The sequence below is a fragment of the Pinus tabuliformis genome, chromosome 4_2 (genome assembly GCF_031772625.1).
Source record: "Pinus tabuliformis cultivar Carrire ecotype Pingquan chromosome 4_2, CPIR1, whole genome shotgun sequence".
Classification (NCBI taxonomy): domain Eukaryota; kingdom Viridiplantae; phylum Streptophyta; class Pinopsida; order Pinales; family Pinaceae; genus Pinus; species Pinus tabuliformis.
In genome coordinates this window covers 1,136,510,083-1,136,528,777 of record NC_142304.1, presented here as the reverse complement: position 1 = coordinate 1,136,528,777, position 18,695 = coordinate 1,136,510,083, and the positions used below count along the sequence as shown (strand labels likewise).

General features: G+C 42.0%; 1 protein-coding gene across 1 annotated transcript; it reads right to left on the bottom strand.

The window, feature by feature from the left end:
* Positions 1 to 10,816: 10,816 nt before the first annotated feature.
* LOC149173679 (uncharacterized) lies at positions 10,817 to 16,706 on the bottom strand. The gene is made up of 2 exons (XM_089426798.1): positions 15,049 to 16,706; positions 10,817 to 14,549 (listed from the first exon to the last, which is right to left on the bottom strand). The coding sequence occupies exons 1-2, from the start codon at positions 16,704 to 16,706 to the stop codon at positions 10,817 to 10,819; spliced, it is 5,391 nt and encodes a 1,796-aa protein (XP_089282924.1).
* Positions 16,707 to 18,695: the final 1,989 nt, after the last annotated feature.

Sequence of the window (18,695 nt, the reverse complement as noted above, 5' to 3'; positions counted from 1 at the left end):
ACTAACTGGTGATCAGCAGGTAAAACCCGCGATCTCCGCCTGAAAATAAGGAATTTATATTTTTTAAAGTGTTTTAATACATATACGCAGGTTGGATATACACAGACCCGCGTATACACGTGTTTAACTCAGGGCAATGTCGCGTATAAGGGATAAAACACTATTTTTTAAATTTTAGGACCAAGTCTCGAAGGAAGGGTTTCCCTAGGCCATGAGTACAGCATCACAAACCATAAGAGTGAGATTTGGAGCTATAACATATGCCCCCTAATATATGAGGTCAGAAGTGGTACATGATGGCTGAAATATATTATGCGAGTACATGGAAAGGAAGTCTGTCAAAAACCGAGGAGGACTTCACCAGAATTCAGCCTGCCAAGCCACCAAAGGAGATCAGAAAGAAACACTGTCTGAGGCGGGCATACCCATGCTCAGAAAAAGTAAAGCATGTTCGCATATCGAGTACAAGTAGATCCACTAAGTATACAAGTATAAATGACTGAAAGATACATAATGGATCATCTGATCATAATGAACAAGTACATGTCAGAATATCACATATAAGACTATCAATGATGCTGAAAGATGCAACAGATCACTGATATCAAAGACTGATCCCAAAATGTACCAACTGAACATGATGGAATAGGATGTTACTACACTGCAAACTTAGGTGCCAGCATATAGAATGTCTCCATGACTAACTGAAACATATAAAGTGGAGTGGTATCAACTAGTAGCAACAGGAGCAACTGTCAAGTGAACCAATGAATGCTGATACAACCTGAGGTCTTCACCGACTGCTGTGGTAAATTTCCACACCATGGGAAGAAATGATATGAAGTCGACCATGTGAGAAATCGTTTGATTAACGGTCATTGATGTATATCGTTAACAAACGCGAGACTACTCACCAATAATGATAATGAGTGTCAAGGTACCCAGTACAATCTAACAAGTGTGAATAGATGAGCTGGAGTCAAACACCTGTAAGAATCTATCGATCAGGAGACAATGATGATTTCCCAATGTCGATAGTGAAGGATCTGCCACTAATGACTGCAAACCCCAAGGTACTACTAAATGGACTCTAAATCTTTGTCCCAGAGCAATGAGTCGGAGTTGATAGGGAAAGATCTGTTAGAAGGAAGGCATTAAGGAATCCTTCAACAATCTAGCGTGAGTGTAACCCGTAGGCCAATAATGTGGAAGGAATCGGATAAAAAATATGTAGTAACCCAACCGAGGTACGTTTCCGGCGTACACAAGATGTGGCTAGCGCACGACAGAAACCCTCTGAACCAACCAATAATGAAAGCTGACACAGAGGCGAGGTATCCACCAATAGGGTCAAATGGAAACCAAGGTACTACATGAATCCCAATGTGTGATAATGTAAGCTGATGTCGAACACAAGGGAAACCACTCAGTCAAAGACCCATGATACTGATCGATGCTGAGCACAAGGTGACCTATCAATAATGAAAATAGGGCCAGGGTGCAGCTCTAGGCCTGTCCTCAGAGCAAGGTGTCGTCGTCGATAAGGACAAGACCCGCCAACAAGAAGTCAATGGGGACCTTCTCAAGCTGGCACGAGTAAAGGACCAATATAGCTGATGTGATGATAGACATGACACTGACAACCAGGGATGGTCGACTGAAAAATGAGTCAAGAGACACCACATAGAGGCCAACTCAGGCTAACTTCCCTTGAACAAAAGCACGACTCAATGTGACTATGTGGCAGCATATGATGACTCTGTATAAGTTCGCCATGCAGGAGGCACCAACGAACCCTCCATATGATTGGAAGAGATAACCAATCTGGGGAGAACTGACTCAATAACAAGGTTATGGCGTACCTAAGTCAAACTAAATCCCACCCATGTGGAGGAGACTTTGTTTTAAGTGCTTTGTTCAAGGGCGACACGAATGACTCTAGCTACCAACAATAAATGGAAATATTGTCCCGTTCCCACTCTTTTTTTGAATATTTAATTTTTTTTGTCTTTTTCTGTTAAGCTGGAAAAAGAATAAAATAATGCTATGGTACAGTGGAAAGAACGAGTGTCGGTGAAACAGATGATCTAGTTCCTGGGAATGGAACGTTCCTATGCTCAATGCAGGGAGGTGAAAACTGGTCAGTGACACTCAAAGGTATGTTCCTTCCACGGGTCAAGGTGTGTCAAGCTACAGAAGTCAAAGGTATGCAAGGTTGATTTAGAAGACGTCATGGTCAAAAGCTGGCTTAAACATGAGTCCAAGTGAAGCCGACTCTAGGCCAAAAGGTGCAAATGGTCAACATGCAATGCAGCAGTACAACTCAACACAAAGGAGCCTCTAGGGTATAAGGCGAGAACAAAGCGAAGAAGCAAAGAGGAATGATTCTTCATCACATAAGTCATGGCGGGGCTACAGAGGACTCCTGAGCCTAGGGATGAAAAATCAGCATGAGTGCCAAGCGACAACAAGGTACTAACTAGGGAACCCATGATAGGGTAGGATCTACCACACAAGTCATGATACTTCTAAGCAATGAGAAGGTTCCACACCATAACTTGGTGGGGTCGATCCTAAGGCAAAATGGGGAAGGAAATTGATAAGTGCACAATGCAGGCGGAAAAACCTAACATATATGCCAGTTTCGAGAACCAATACCTGTTAGAACGGACCAACCATAAACTTCCAAAGGAGAAATCTTCCAAGTTCTGTAAACATAAATAGGAACACTAGACGAGAAGTTAATGCATCCCACATATAAACTTCATATAAAATATTTGTGTTATAGAATACAAAACTTGAAAATGCGTACCTCATATATACAATATGGTACAGGGAACCACACAACCTTTCGGCTTACGTATAATAGCTCCTCTGGACAAACCCCTTGCAGGGATCGGACCAAGGGTTCCTTTGGTAGTCATAACTCATGGCTTCAAAGAGTTCCTCCTGTGAAGGCAAAGCAAGATCTGAGAAATCATGAGAACTACAAGGATCAAAAGAGGGAATTAAGGGGCCCCATGTCCCTATAGGAAGAATCTCTCGGTCAACTGCCGGGACCAAGTCCCAAGAAGGAGAATAATAGGTCAAAGGATCCTTCTTAGAAGCGATTGAACATTGAGGATTCAATGCCACATAATTGACCCGTGGCGGGGTAGAGTCTACTTGAACACTTGGAACAAACCAAGGGGCATTTGCAGTAAAGTCGAATTAGGGTGGTGATTATCAGATGCAAGCTAATCAATAGTGACAATATTCCTGTTATGAGGAAAGCACATTACTCGAAAGAGTGAAGACACCACAACATTCATAGCATAGACATAATCATGCCCAAGTAGCATATTAAAGTCTAAAGGGCTATCAACCACCATCATATCGATTAAGACAGTCTTCCCACCTAAAGTGATAGGCAATTGAGGAAGAACACCCATAGATTCACCAGACCTTCTATCATAGGCTAACAACTGACTCTGAGCTGTCAACAACTTTGGGGAACCCAAATCTTTCCAAGTCAAAGAGGATATAATACTTGTAGAGGATCCTTCATCCACCATACATCGGTAGACATTTGTGGAATTAACCCTGACCTTTATTTGGAAAGGTGCAGTGTAAGGAAGACGAGGCTCAACAAGGCTATCCCAATTAAAGGAAACACTCTTAGAACTTGGAGGGGGAACATTCGAAGAAACCATAATTCCCCCTATACTAGAAGACTCTGTACTAGAGATCAAACAGACTATTTTGTTAGGCATTTCACCCCCCAAAAGAGGAGTGTAATCGGCCAGCGATTGCACTGGATCTACCACATTATCAACCAATGGTTGATGGGATTGATGAGAAACCATATCAGGTTTAGGAGTAGAAGTACTTTCAAACTCAGACCATATCCTTTGAACCTTTGGAATACCAGGGTATAAATGAGTAAGATGGTCTCCCTTGCATATCTTACAAGGGAACTTAGGTTTAAAACTTCTACGTCCATGTTTCTTATCAACCTCCATTCCGCCAACATGACTAGCAGTGGTTTGCAGAGAGTCCTGAACATGACTTGCAGAGGTCGGTGACTCTTTGCTTGTATGACTCGTAGTGACTAGACCTGTACCCCCAACATGACTTGCAGCAGCTGAATACTCATCTTCAACATGACTCGTAGAGGTTGATGATGAAGTGCTAGTGTGACTCGCAGTGACTAGACTTGTGCCCGCAGCATGACTTGCAGCGGCTGAAGACTCATCTTCAACATGACTCGCAGAGGTTGATGATGAAGTGCTAGTGTGACTCGCAGTGACTAGACTTGTGCCCCCAGCATGACTAGCAGTGGCTGAAGACTCATCTTCAACATGACTTGTAGAGGTTGAAGATGAAAGGATAGAATTATTCTTCTTCTTTGACTTCCTATTTCTCCTCTTTTTATATTTCTTGTGACAAGAAGGAGGAGAAGAAGGAACCCCAGATTTCTCTTTGAGAGAAGATGAACAATTAGCACCCATGTGATGCCCTTGAAATAAAGCATTCAATTGAGAAGCTTCAAGAGCATTTGGAATATTCGGAGTGGACCACAGCCAAACGGGTAGTCCAACATTCAACCCAGGAATATTCAAAGTGGCCATCAAGGGAGTACCAACGTTTCTAAATAAAGGAAAAGCACAAGGATCCCATTTTGGGAGGTCACCTTGGTTGGTTTCCACACGAATATTGACCATATCTAACTGATCCAAAGACCCTTCCCCTACGGGAATATAGAAATAAATTTTCAAGGAATATGGATAAGCAATCAAAACCTTTGCCCTTGAGGAGGCAACTCCACAACTTCTGAAAGAACGACCAAAAGCCTTTCAAGATTGGTAGAGTGGTAAGCCGGTCACTCAGAACACAAAGTCCAAATGTGACTAGACAAAAATACCTAAAGCCAACTATATACAAGGAACAAAGAGCACACACAATAAAATCCCTAAAGATATCAGCCAGTCAAACAACGTCCAAGTATTTCCGCTCCGGGTGATGAGGACCGGACACCAAAATACAAGAAAGTGGAGTAAGGGGCCTTCCGAAGATAGTCTGGGATAATGATGGCCCAGTCCTATCAGCGAAGGTAACAAAGGAAGTTACGCTGACCTCTTAACAATAGCTTGCACCGGTGCAAGCCCCCAAGCTTCGCAAGGGTGCCCTCTAGTAGTACTGTCGAGAGTGATGCAGTGTTGACCTCAGGTGCCATGGGATTCCCCTCCGTAGCCACCTGTGTAGATCCCTAGGAGTAGCAACTATGGATACCAACTCGTCGCAGAAGCCAGGCGGAACAGTTGTGAGGTAAGTTTGGACAAGTAGGAGAGGGGGTATCTCTCTTCCCTGTCTTCATAGACCCTCGTGCTTAACTCCCAGATCCAGAGCTTTCCTGGTCTTCCTAATGCTATTGGATTTTCTCTTGTTATTCAGACTCCTACGTTTGACATTTATATGGCCTTGGAGAGTTAACTCTCCACTCGCCTAATCCAAGGCCCTAAAATCCTAAACTTGTTGGTGTAACTGACTAAAACAAAATTTCTAGTGAATTTTAGTTAGCGCTTGATTTTAAAAAAGGTTGTTCTTTAAGTCACAAGGTAACAGAAGTGACACTAGTGGTATTTTTTGACGCAAAAGAAATTAATAAAAACTTAACTACATGCACATGCACTTTTTCGTTTTTCGATGAAGAGCAATTTCTATAGGGTTCAGAGGAACTTCTAATAAAGAAAATTTTTCTTTTCTTTTTGTTAATTCACGCTTCACACTCACAAAAGTTAATCAACTCTATGTATGCCTAAAAGGGGATGCAAATCTATCCTAATGCAACAAATATATGCCGATGCAAGATTCAAAACTACTCTAAAAACAAAAAAATGAAAGTTTCTTTCTTATCAATATTTATCTTACCACTTAAAATGTCTAGATGGAATATGAGATGCTACTATTCATTTCGTCTAAACACTAAAAACAAGTTCTAAGACAAATATAAAGCACTTTCACTCACTAAAAGGAAACCAAATGAAAACCAAGTTCAAGAAAGAAAAACTAAGTTTTACAAAAGATTTTCTTCAAAAGCAACAACAAAAGAGTCTTTTCAAAAAATGCTCTCAACAACACTGAAACTTGTGATTGAAGAATAGGCAATCAAACACTTTTGCAAGTTGACACCACACAACGGATGAAAACTCAACAAAATAAATGTGTTTAAAAGTGCTCTTAACAATCAAAAGCAGCAATGAAAGCTTTGGCAATGGAAACCAAAAAGATCAAAAAGACAAATTCCAAGAAAGTGTCAATCAACAACTTTTCATGAAACAAAGAAGTGGATGGTCACAAAAAGCAGTTTTTGTCAAGCAAACAAAAAGTCACCAAAAGCAAGGTTAACACAAAGATTGAGATCAATCTTCCTACCCTGATGAATCAGAGCAGCCAAGATTCCTAGCAAGAAATCTTGCGTGCTTTAGCAAAAACGATGACGCTTGCAATCAATGAAAAACAAGACCAATACTTCTTATACTCAGAGAGAATTCAGAACAAGATGCTCGCTGTGAAACAAATAATTGATACTGGAAAATGACTGTTTCAGACTAACTCAAACTACCAGACAGACCTTCAGAGACAAAAATATTTACAAATCTTGAAAATTGCAAGATATACGCTACTGTAACTAAGGAAACCTGCGTATACGCGGGTTCAATTAAAGAAACACGCGTGCATACGCCTCTGTAACTAAGAAAAATAGCGTATATGAAAGGTTAAAAAAAAATAAAAAACAAACTGAAGAAACTAGCAAAACTTAAAGTTCAAAAACAGACCAGATAGCAACAGAAAACAAACAGGCAGCTGAGCCCTGATTGGCTTGAAAAACACAGAAACTAGGAACAACAAGAGTGTTGTCCCCAACGGAGTCGCCAATTCTGATGGAGGGAAATGTTCCCCTAGGGCTTTTTGGGTTGAAAACCTAGCAGAGTGAAAGTTGTCTATTCAAAGAAGCACACATTTACACAGCCATTATGCTATTATAAGAAAATTCTATTGTAAAGGGTACGCACCTTAGGTCCTACATTTGAGAAGGCCTTTAGGGTCCAAACCCTTCTTGGAGTTCCCTTCTTCTCTTTTGTCCTGCAAAACAACCAATTCAAAGAACACAATAGTATATGGACAAAAACTTATAAAGAAACCATCTTCATGTTATAAATAAAGGTAGTTAGTTATGAAATCCAAATAACCATTTACATATGAATTCTAAACATGAATATCATTAACATAAAGAGGATTCATTTCGGGAACCAAGACATGTGTTTCTTTTATTATAGACAAATAAAGTACATAAAAAGGAATATTTTCACCTGAATCACCTTCAGCATGCTCCAAGCAAAGCTTCCTTCCGGATTCGTTCCGGCCTCAAGACTTTAGCAAACTCCTTCCATGACTCTCTACATGATGGCATAAATGGTGGATGAACATCAACACACAAGGAAACAAAGGTTTCTTGGACAAATGGGGGAAGTGCAGAAGGCACAAGGGACTTCAGACCTGGTCAGGGGAAAAATCTCAGCATAATAACCTTTCTCTCTCTTCTCTCCTCCTTTAGGCCTTCCCTTTGAGGTCTTTTTATACCTCTCCCAAAGTAGTTTTTTAGTTGGGAGTTGGTTGGGAACAGTTGGGCCACGAGCACTAACAGGTGATCAACAGGTAAAACCCGCGATCTCCGCCTGAAAATAAGGAATTTTGTATTTTTTTAAGTGTTTTAATACATATACGCGGGTTGGATATACACAGACCCGCATATACATGCGTTTAACTCAGGGCAATGTCGTGTATAAGGGATAAAAGACTGTTTTTTAAATTTTAGGACCAGGTCTGGAAGGAAGGGTTGCCCTAGGCCATGAGTACAACATCAAAAACCATAAGAGTGAGATTTGGAGCTATAACAACAATTCTATTATATACAAAGGGACAGAGCAACCTTCATTCAACATTGGTCATCCCTTTGCCCTTGATGTCAAATAGGGAGAGTACCTTGGTGTTTGGAGAAGAATGCTTCGAAAAGCTTGGTGAGAAGCTTTGGTATTTGCAGGTGTGTTTATAAGTGGTGACCAAACACCAAAATGGATAATCTGAATTCTTCTTCTACAAATGAATACCACAAAAGTATGAAACCAAAGTGGTCCATCAGGTCCAAAGGGGGATATTGTTGGAATTATGGCTAATGTGTTGTCCTTGATGAAACCTATTTGATAAAGATGTCAACATTGTGATAAAAGGATGTTTATATAGATTGATACAGATGCAACAACTAATATGAACAGAGAAATGATTGTTCAATGACAGATGGATGGCAAGACAAAGTTTGAGAACGTATATGTGGGTGCTGTGAAGTAATATCATGTATATACACATGTATTAAGAAGAAAAATCATGTACATAATCGACACCATCGTAATTTGAATACCAGGGGTCATTATGATGGTATTGGACCATAGTATTTAGATCGACAAAGGATACTTGATCCCATCAAAGAATACTTACGACATAACCAAGGTATTTACCTAAGGTATTGGCGAAGGAAAAATACTATATAAAGATATGGAGATGAAGGTTTTGGGTGTGCAAGTATTGGGTTGTCTATGAATGATTTGATTTGAAATAGGTGTGCACCAACAATCAAGGAGAGTACTCAGATCTTAAAGCTCTAAAATATGTTTACACATATGCTTGATTGATTTACTTGTTGAAATTGTCTAAATAGCTAATATTGATGAAACTTTGATACTATGATCTAAATGATTTATTCATAAGTCTGTAGTATTGACAATAAAGGTTGCGGAAAGTGAAATTGTGATTGCAGGAGAATTTTTACAAATCTGTATGTAGGTGTGTTTGGGAATAGTCGCGTACATACATAGATTCATCTTTATAGGGTCACGTATATTTTCTGTGATTTATTTTTTTGTACAGATATGTACATGGGTGTTGTGAATTATAAGCATGTACATACACGGATCAGCTACAGGGAAGTCACGTATACATTCCAGGTTTTTGCAGTATGACTTGTTGATGATATTTGATCATTTCTATTATGTTTTTTATTGTCTGTCAATGATGTTTCTATCATGATAATTTGTGTTTGACAGTATTGGTTGGGTTGAGTTGGCTATGAATGTTGATTAGTGATGATGCTAAGTTATGGTGCTCTATGTTTGACTTAGTAATATATGATTAGTTCAAGTGATATGTGACTGATAAAAGATCTATATATGTTTCAGTGATTGATGATTTAGTATTCTATATTCTGAGATATGTATGAAGGTCTTATATAGAGGAAATGCGTATATACGTGAGTCTTATTTAGAATAGTCATGTACAAATTTTGATATTTGTTATTTCTAGTTGGGTTATGCATTCAATGATTTAATACTTCATAATTTCAGTGTGACAATATCTCAAATTCAATGCTTCAGTTTGTTTGGGTTTATGATTGATATGGGTCCAGTTTGAAAATTTGATGAAAGGTGGCTTACAAGTTGTGTGATGATTTTTTGACAGGTGGATCCAATCTGAAATATTCTAAAAAGTCGTCCACAAGAAGATGAGGGTTACAACCTTCAGAAAGGGGCTAGAAGCTCCCTTTCGGTAGGATTTGGTAAATAAGATTAGGGGGTTGGAGCTCCCTTCTAGTGGGTGCTGGAAAATGAGAGAAGACTGTAGATTTCTACAAATGTAATACTTTTCTTTATATCATAAGAAATAAGACAGAGACAACAACAACAGTTGTTTTCTCCCACATTGGGTTTCCACTTAAAAATCTTGGTGTTCTATTTGTGTTTGGTGTGATTTATTTATGTTCTTTATTGCATATTGAAAATTAATTAATCTTTTGATGCACTGATTAAGAATAATCATATTATGAAATACATAAAAATTAGTAAATTGGATATACACGGGTTTCCTTCTCTAAAATAACATACATACGCAGGTTTCCTTAATAAAAGTAGTGTATATTTCTTAGAATATAAAAAATTGGAAGATTGTGTTTAAAATACTGATTCACACCCCCCCCAGTATTTTTCCCAACAATTTCTTCTATTATCTACGATGATTTTACCTTTTCCAACTATCTTTGTGATGCATTTTTACCAGAAATTAACTTGCCTCCACCCCCTTCCTTAAGTTTAATGAATTTACTTTGGTACTTTGTCATATCTCTTGAATGTCCACTATCAACATACCATTTGTTTTCTTGTCTTTGGGCATATAACATGGGACCACACACTTCCCGCTTCTCTTTATTTTTCCATATTGTCAGATTTCTAGGGAACATTCTTCCTTGCCTTGGATTTGAGACTTGTTTATATTGCTTTTGCAACCTTGTGCTTTGTGCCATAGTTGTTGCATATGTATCATTCAACATAATTCAATAGAGGAGAAAAGAAATTGCCTCTTATAACATCATTTACATAAGTACCTTTATATTTTTTTCTTAAATAGACATTCGTTGGAGTTATCAAAATTCTCTCCTTCCATAATTTATTCTTGCATAGGCTCTAAAATTCGCTGATTGATGACCAAATTTATTTTTTTCCCCTGGGAAAATCAGTAACTTTCATTAATATTTGAAAATTACATAAGCAGATGCCGAAGCATTACTGTCTTGTTCATACAAAATTCACCTTTTCAGGTGTTTATCAGAGTATAACAAAATAGGTGCTAATTACATTTCATTGTTCTGGCTTTACAGCCTATTCGCTTGTACAAAATGATTCTATTTAAAAATATATCAGTAGTTTGTCATAGTGTTCTCCATTCTCTGTCAGCTATTGGGACTATTGTCCCTCTGTTGCCTCTGATCTATATATGGTCGGTGGTAAAACTGATGCTCATCTGACCCGTTCTGCTCCACTATTTGTCCATCGCCTCGGGGAAGTGACGAGGCCTCTTTGGATAGTTTGTCAGCCTCGCTATTGTGTTCTCTGTAAATATGCACACAAGTGAAATGATCAAATGCTGCTTTGAGAGTGTGAGTATTGTGTAATAAATTACTGAGTGTGTGTGCATGGCATGTAGTGACATTATTGATCCAGTTTACAACCACCATTGAGTCCCCAAATATATTGATCTGTGTGTGCTGATGAGATAATGCAAAATGTAGAAGATTATGTAATGCAGAGAGCTCAGCAAAATTGTTAGATCCATTTCCGAAACCCAATTTTGCAAGATATCTATGTTGATCGTTGATGTGAAGGACAAATCCTCCTCCACACCCGGCTTGATTCGCTGCCCCATCGAAAAAAGCCCATGGGATGGATCTGTCAATCTCGGGCATGGGCTGAATGGCTCGGGGTCTGGTAGGAAGCGGATCTGGTAACTCCTGATATGCAGCAATGACAACGATTTCAATCCGGCATCCCGAAATCGGTCGATCCTCGAAAATGGCCCTATTCCGAGCGAGCCATATATACCAGGTGGCCACAGGAGGGAGATTGATTAATTTGGATTCCGGGTGGGATCGAGACCAGCTACTCCATGCGTCCTGTAAGTCAGAACCACTCCAATGTCCCGTAATGCCCAATTGCTGACAGATATTCCTCCATATGTTTTGGATAGTCGGGCAGAGAAGGAAGATGTGATCTGTGTATTCGGACGCATTTTTGCAAAAGGTGCACCAAGATGGGCCGTGTATGGCTCTGCGGGTCAGCTGTTCTCCCGTGGGGACGATACCATGGAGAGCACACCAAAAGAAAAGTTTGGATCGGGGAGAGGCCTTAATCTTCCATGTGGTATGCCACCATGGGTGGATCTGTTCCGGAGATCTGTGTGTAATAAGGGCACTGTAACTGTGCTTTGGGGCATATATACCATGGTCCGCAGGGCACCAAATAAGTTCATCTGGACCTTGCTTGATGCGAATGTGGGATTCAGATAAAGCCATGATATATTGTTCCCATTCCCGGTGCCAATGTATAGGGAGATCCAAGGTTTGGGCAGATTTCCACGCTTGAGAGAAGATGTCTGTGCGAAGAGGGTCAGCAATCTGTGCAAAATGCCGAATCCCCCGGTCTTGAAGATAATTGATAAGCTCCTGATTTAATATATGTCTGCCCCCACAGTTACTCCAAGGGTCCATGCCAATCCTGCCTGTCATACCATCATTTATTCGCCAAGCCAGGTTGTCCCGAATGAGGGGAAGGGAATCAATCAAGGCCTTCCAGACAGATGAGCCTCCTTTCGAAGACCAGGATGGAAGTCGGGCCCAATCCATAATATTGCGAGGCCAAATGTATTTGTGATAAGTAACATGTGTCCACAGATTTTGCCTAGTGAGCAGGGTCCATCCCATCTTGGCTGCTAATGCTTTGGCGAAATCTGGGAGGTCTTTTAGGCCCCAACCTCCCCATTTTTTAGGTAGAGAGATTTTCTTCCAGCTAATCCAAGCAAATATTCTTTTCTCCTGACTCCCATTCCATAGGTAGCGGTTGCAAAGCTGCTGCAGCCTCCCCAGGATGTTCCTTGGTATCCAGGCCAGTGCCATCCAGAAGACCGGGGTAGCTTCTAGCACAGATTTGATGAGCACCAGTCTGCCAGCCCTAGATAGGTATCTGTGGCTCCATCCCAAAAGCCTCTTTTCCAGTTTGGCAACCAACCAGACCCAATCAGCTATCCTTTGGCAGGTAGGCTTCAGATTGAATCCCAGGTATTTAAGACCTCTATCCAGTGAGTGCACCGAATAAGGAAAAGCCTGTAGGGCAGTCCGAGTCTCCTGTACAGTAGTGCGAGCACAGGTGATGGTGGATTTCGTCTGATTTGGCAGCATACCTGTAGCTGCAGAAAATCTTTGCAGGATTTTTGAGAAAGTTCGGGAGTCTCTGACACTGCCATCAAGTAGAATAAGTACATCATCCACAAATAGTAGATGTGTAAGGTAACACAAATCAGATATGCCAAGCCCACCAATATCACCATCCCTCTTTGCAGCTTCCATGAGGCGACTGAGACCTTCCATGACCAAGAGAAATAGAAGAGGAGATAGAGGGCATCCCTGTCGCAGACCTCTTTCCGAGTGAAAAAATGTAGATGCCGAGCCATTGATGAGGACACTGAACGAGGGGGAGGTGATGCAAGCCATTATCCAAGTGATAAAGGAATGTGGGAACCCCAAATGAATGAGAATCATTTTAAGATATAGCCAGCTGACACGATCGAAAGCTTTGGAGAGATCGATTTTGAGGAGGATGGCTTTTAGATTTTTGGACCAGATGGAGTGAAGGGCCTCTTGTGCAAGCCCTATGGCCTCATGAATCTGTCTGGAGTCTAGAAAAGCAAATTGCTGCGGAGCAATGGACCTGGAGAGGATAGGTCTGAGCCGATTTGCAATGGTCTTAGAGATGATCTTGTATAAGCAGTTGCACAGAGAAATGGGACGATATTCATCAAAGGATTCCGGGGAATCAGATTTGGGGATGAGGGCAATGAACGTGGAGTTGATAGCATGATAAATAGATCCAGTAGTGCGGCTCTCCTCCACCACCCTCAGCAGATCCTGCCCCAAAACTTCATAAAAGGCAAGATAGAATTCAATGGTCCATCCATATGGGCCGGGGCTTTTATCTTTCTTGAACCACTTCAACACCCCTTCAAGTTCTTCAGCTGTAACAGGGTCAGTTAAATCCGCCACATCTTCATCCTCCACGAATCTTGGGAAGTGATTTGCCACATTGATGATGTCCAGAAGGTTGACTTCCCGGGGACTCTTGTACAAATTCCTGAAGTGGGTGGTACCCAGGTGTGCAAGTTTATGAAAATTGTCTGCAATCTCACCATCCGGAGAGGGGAGCTTCCAGATTGTATTAGAAACCTTCCTGCTCTTAGCATAGCTATGGAAGAACTTTGTGTTGTCGTCCCCAGCTTGTATCCATAATGCTCTACTTCTTAATCTGATAGATTCCTCCCTCTCTTTGAGGATCCTGGCTTTTTGACTTTCCAAGTCAATTAGCCTGCCCTTGTCAGCCACAGAGATGAATCCCAAGCCCCGATCGTCAGTAAGTGAGCAAATATCAGCCTCAATTTGAGTGAGCTGTGCTGATTCCCTCTCCAATTTCGCCTTAGCCCACTGAATGGAAATATGCTTTAATTCTGCAAGGTTCCTGCAGAAACTTTTAGCATATGATTCAATGTCATTGATAGGATGAGCTATCCAGTAATCCTTTATCAACTTGATATATGAGGGATCCTTCAGCCAGGTGTGGTTGAATTTGAATGGAGATTTGGGTTTCTTGGTCGGTCCCTGAATCTCCAAATAGATAGGGTTATGGTCCGATAGCCCCCCCGAGCCAACCCATTGACGGAACAGATGCACACGCTGGAGGAGAGTCCCTTTAAGTAGGAATCTGTCAAGTCTGCGAGCAAGGGCAGCGTCCCAAACCCTTCTATTCCTCCAGGTGGGTAGGGGGCGTTGCATGGGGATATCTATAAAATTAGATTGCTCTAGCAGGTTGAGCATAAAATCGGTAATGGGATCAATTTGAGCATCCGAGCCCCAGGACTCCCTGAAACCCAGCGAGAAGTTTAAGTCACCTCCGATAATGACATGATCTTCATTCAGTAGAGGGAGATGAAGGATGTTCTGCCAGAATGCTTCTCGCTGGGAGTAGGGCGCATAAATATTGACAATTCTAAGATCCATGCCGAGGTCAGCAGAGAAAATATCCATTCCAATGAATCCAGCCCCCCCCCCCCCCAACTGGAATTTAGTTTAATGGTACGGGGATTGATCCCAATGGCAAGCCCCCCGGATCGACCAACAACATCATTTGCAAAGATAATCCAACCAGGGACCAAGGTGAGCAGGACTTGTGTACACTGATCAGCTGTGCAGAGAGTTTCTTGTAACATGATAATATCATAGGGCTCAGATTCAATGAGTCTCTTCAAGGCTAGTTTCTTGGAGGAACTAGCCAGTCCTCTACAATTAAATGAAAGACCCTTCATGGGGGAACACCTCTCGGGGTGTGTCCTGCTCTAAGGACCCCGTCAATGGTCGATTGCCTTCCAGAGACCACCTCCGCCCCAGCAAGCTTAATGGCTTTAGAGAGGTGGGATTTTCTCCCTCTGGTACTCGATACACCCCCTTCAGAAACAACAATGCCCAGCCTGGAATGTTTGATAGGGGATTCTCTGGCAGGGTTTCGAGATCGAAGAAAATATGGGTGAGGAGGGGAGGACGATCGCGGGATGGAGCAATCCGTATGGGGAGAAGTGGATATGATTGGGTCCACACAGGTGGAAGGAGCAGAACCAAGAGGGCAATGAATCATAGGAGAAAGAGATACGGGATCAATGACATCAACCGATGAATGAACATGAGAATTAGGAGGATCAGAGAACATACCCGCTTCAGCCGCCGAGCGTGCCCTAGTGATAGGAGGCGAGGGACGCCGGAGTCCAGACACGTCCATTGGTGCTGGAGCCGAAGGGGATGGACTAGCAGAAGGTGGCCGAGAAGTATTAGGTGATGCCATCCTGGAGGAAGTCGGGGTGTGCTTCGGAGTGTCTTCAGCTTTCTTGTTGAGAGGGCAATCCTTAGCAAGGTGTCCAACTTTATGACATCGTCTGCAGCAGAAGGGGACTCCTTCGTAATCCAAGAGCTGAACCCTGATGCATCTGCCCCATTGAAGTGTGACTTGCTCCTCAAGCCCTTCCCGGGTGTCCAGATGTACCAAAATCCGAGCAAGTGTTTGACTCCCAGATTCCACAAATGTGCGATCGAAGTCCATGTAGGTCCCGAGGGCATTGCCGACCTGTATAAACACTTCTTCGGCCCAGAAAGGTAATGGAAGACCCGGGAGGCGAACCCAGATCGGTCCTGCACCAAGTTGTTCCCGCTCTGGTTCAAAAAGGGGACTCCAGCGCTTAAGGAGTACCGGGGCCATCTCGATATGCCAGTAACGCCCCAGTACCAGATCAGTTTGACTTTCCTTGGAGAATTTAAGTGAGAACCAGCCTCTGGGAAGAACGTGAACCTCTGGTAGATCGAATAATACTCCGCCCCAAATCTCCTTGACCCATAGAATAAGTCTCTGTCTCGAGTATGTTCGGCCCCTGACGTGCCCTACCAAAACTGTGTTTGCGATGTCCATATATTCCCCGAGCGGCTTCGATTCGTCGAATTTAATGGAGATATCCCTCGATGTAGCTCTCACACAGTGAACCTTCTTTTTGCCGGATCGAGGGGCCGATGGGTGATCAACCAGAGGATTGGTGATACCTTCCCTGGGAGGGGGCGGTGCGGGCCGGGTAGTGACCGCAGGAGTTTCAAAACAACCTGAAGGGCATAATCCAGATGCAGAGGGGTGAGATGCAGGGTTAGCGACCGGCGGAGGGAGTGGCACCGATAGAAGGGGCGGAGCCTGAGGGTCGAACGAGGGCGATGGAGGGGTATGAGAGGCCAGGAACTGCAGAGAACCTGGCGAGAGAGGAGGAACCTCGAAAGGCAGCGACTCAGATGTAAAAGCTCCAGCAGATGAAGGGTTGTTACGATAAACAATGGGCGCATCGGAGGTATGGTAAGGTGGGAGCCCAGGAACCGATGACGATGAGGAGGGCATGAACTGCGAACGGGGTCCGAAACAGGGCCGCCCGAAAATAACTTTGTCCGGCGATGGATCCGCCGAATAGTCCACCGATTCCAGCTCCGAGACATCCATATCTGACACTATGACCGCACCGAAAAAGACTGAAGGGATGACAACGGGATTGCTGCAGCTGTAGGTTCCAGGATCGTGACCGCCGCGGTAGGAAACTAGGCTTAGAAATTATCGTGCCCTAGTCTCGATGGTCCGCAGTAGATGCGCGAAAGGTAACCCTAGCCCAAACCTTTGCGCGTGCGATCCATCCGTGCGATCTCCATGACCAAATTTATTACATGAGTAACAATTTCCTTAAAAATAAATTTTGGTACCTGGATAAATATTTCCTATTAAAAGGAATAAATTTGTTGAATTTTCTTTGTCTATTTTATTTTCTATAATGTTGTTAATTCATACTTGCATTCATTCCTTTTAGCAAGTTTTCATGTCTTCTATCTTCTCCTTTTTTTGATTGCTTTGTATCTCCCTTAGATTTCTCTAGATGACTCATCCTTGTTTTGATCAAATAATATTCATGAATTTGTTATCCTTTTAAGTTTCTATTGAATGCATAAACATAGTTGATGGGTTTCTGTTGATGGGCCGGAATTCTCCGCCAATAGTAAAGGGGATCTCCCCGTGTAGGATTCCAATTAGACCCTGCACTGTTTGATTTAGGGATCCCATCTGGTATGTAGGCCCAACTACCGGTTAGATGCATTGAGCTTGCTTCAGACAAAAGTGGAATGTGGGCTTAATTGAACACATGAACTTCAATAAGTACAAGGAAATAATTGACAAACATATTATAACGTGCATACCATGAATAGCCAGATTATAAACAACATAAACCTTTGTAGAGTCTCTACTTTACACTTGGTTATCCATCATTTCCTACAGTTTTCCCTCACTCATCTCTCCCTTTTGCTCTATTTTGCTGCATAAACTCACCCAGATCATTACATATGATGGCATTAAGCATGATTTAGGGATTTTGCTAATGTGTGACTGTTTTGTTTAGATTTTGATGTATTTACAGGCATTCCGCAGCCATCTGCTGATTCCGCAGCCATCTAATGATCCCGCAGCCTTTTTGTTAATCTCAAGGTTCCACGTGTCATTTTTCCAAATGAGCCACATGGGCACTTAGGAATCAAGGTGCTCGAGGTTCCTGTGCTATCTGTTCAGCCATCCACGTCATCTGTACCTCCGGTCAACGAGGGTCAAGTTACGGTCAATAAAGGCAGCTTAACGATGATACGTAAGCTGTTGGGTCATGTCAGTTTAAAAGGTGACTTGTCCGTCTTATGCAGGCCGTGGGGGACATAATCCAACTCTGGATTCAATGCCCATAACGACCAGAACCTCCATCTCATCCACGCAGCCTTATGACGTGTTTTGATCCTTAATTACGCATGACAGTTAGTTAGTTTTCCAGTTTTAGCTGTACGCATTAGGCCGTCTTTCAGATGCCTATAAAAACTAGCGTTTGCATACGCTGAAGGTTACTTTTTAGTTGCTGCATTTTATGAACTTGTTGTTATTTTAGAGCATTTGAAGACTCTGTTTTTATAGTGCTGTTCTAGCACTCTGGACTGTATTTTTCTGCACATGGAGTAATAGAAACAGTGTTGTTTTGAAGTTTACAATTCCTTGATTCTCTTTTGGATGATATGAATGGAGGGCCCCTGTTCATGTTAGCCTTGTAAAGTATTTTATGTATTTTATGTGCAGCATTCCCTTATTTCTATTCAGCACTTCTTTTAGTTGAAACGTGTACAGCTTGCTTTACTTTCTTGTTATTTCATTTCCAGCCTTTATTTTACGCTGATCAGCATTGTTCTTTTGCAGGTTTTTAAGCCCGGGATTGATTTTGTGTTTGTGTATTTGCTTAAATATCTAGTGGTAGTTTCAGTTGACAGATTCAAGTTGCTGCCTTTACTTATTTTTCATAGCTGATTTTTTAGTATTTATTTCTCAAAGTGGTTTGCTAACATATGAATGATCTCTTTATCATGAATTGTCTATCTTTTAGAGGTCAGAATATTAATAGCTTGCAGCTGGCTT

Bases quoted from the DNA above. Each gene is read 5' to 3' on its own strand.
- LOC149173679 (XM_089426798.1), bottom strand. From the start codon at position 16,706: ATGGATGTCTCGGAGCTGGAATCGGTGGACTATTCGGCGGATCCATCG. The intron at 14,550-15,048 runs GCAATCGACCAT...GCTGGGTTTCAG, and splicing joins GCGGAGGTGGTCTCTGGAAG to GGAGTCCTGGGGCTCGGATG.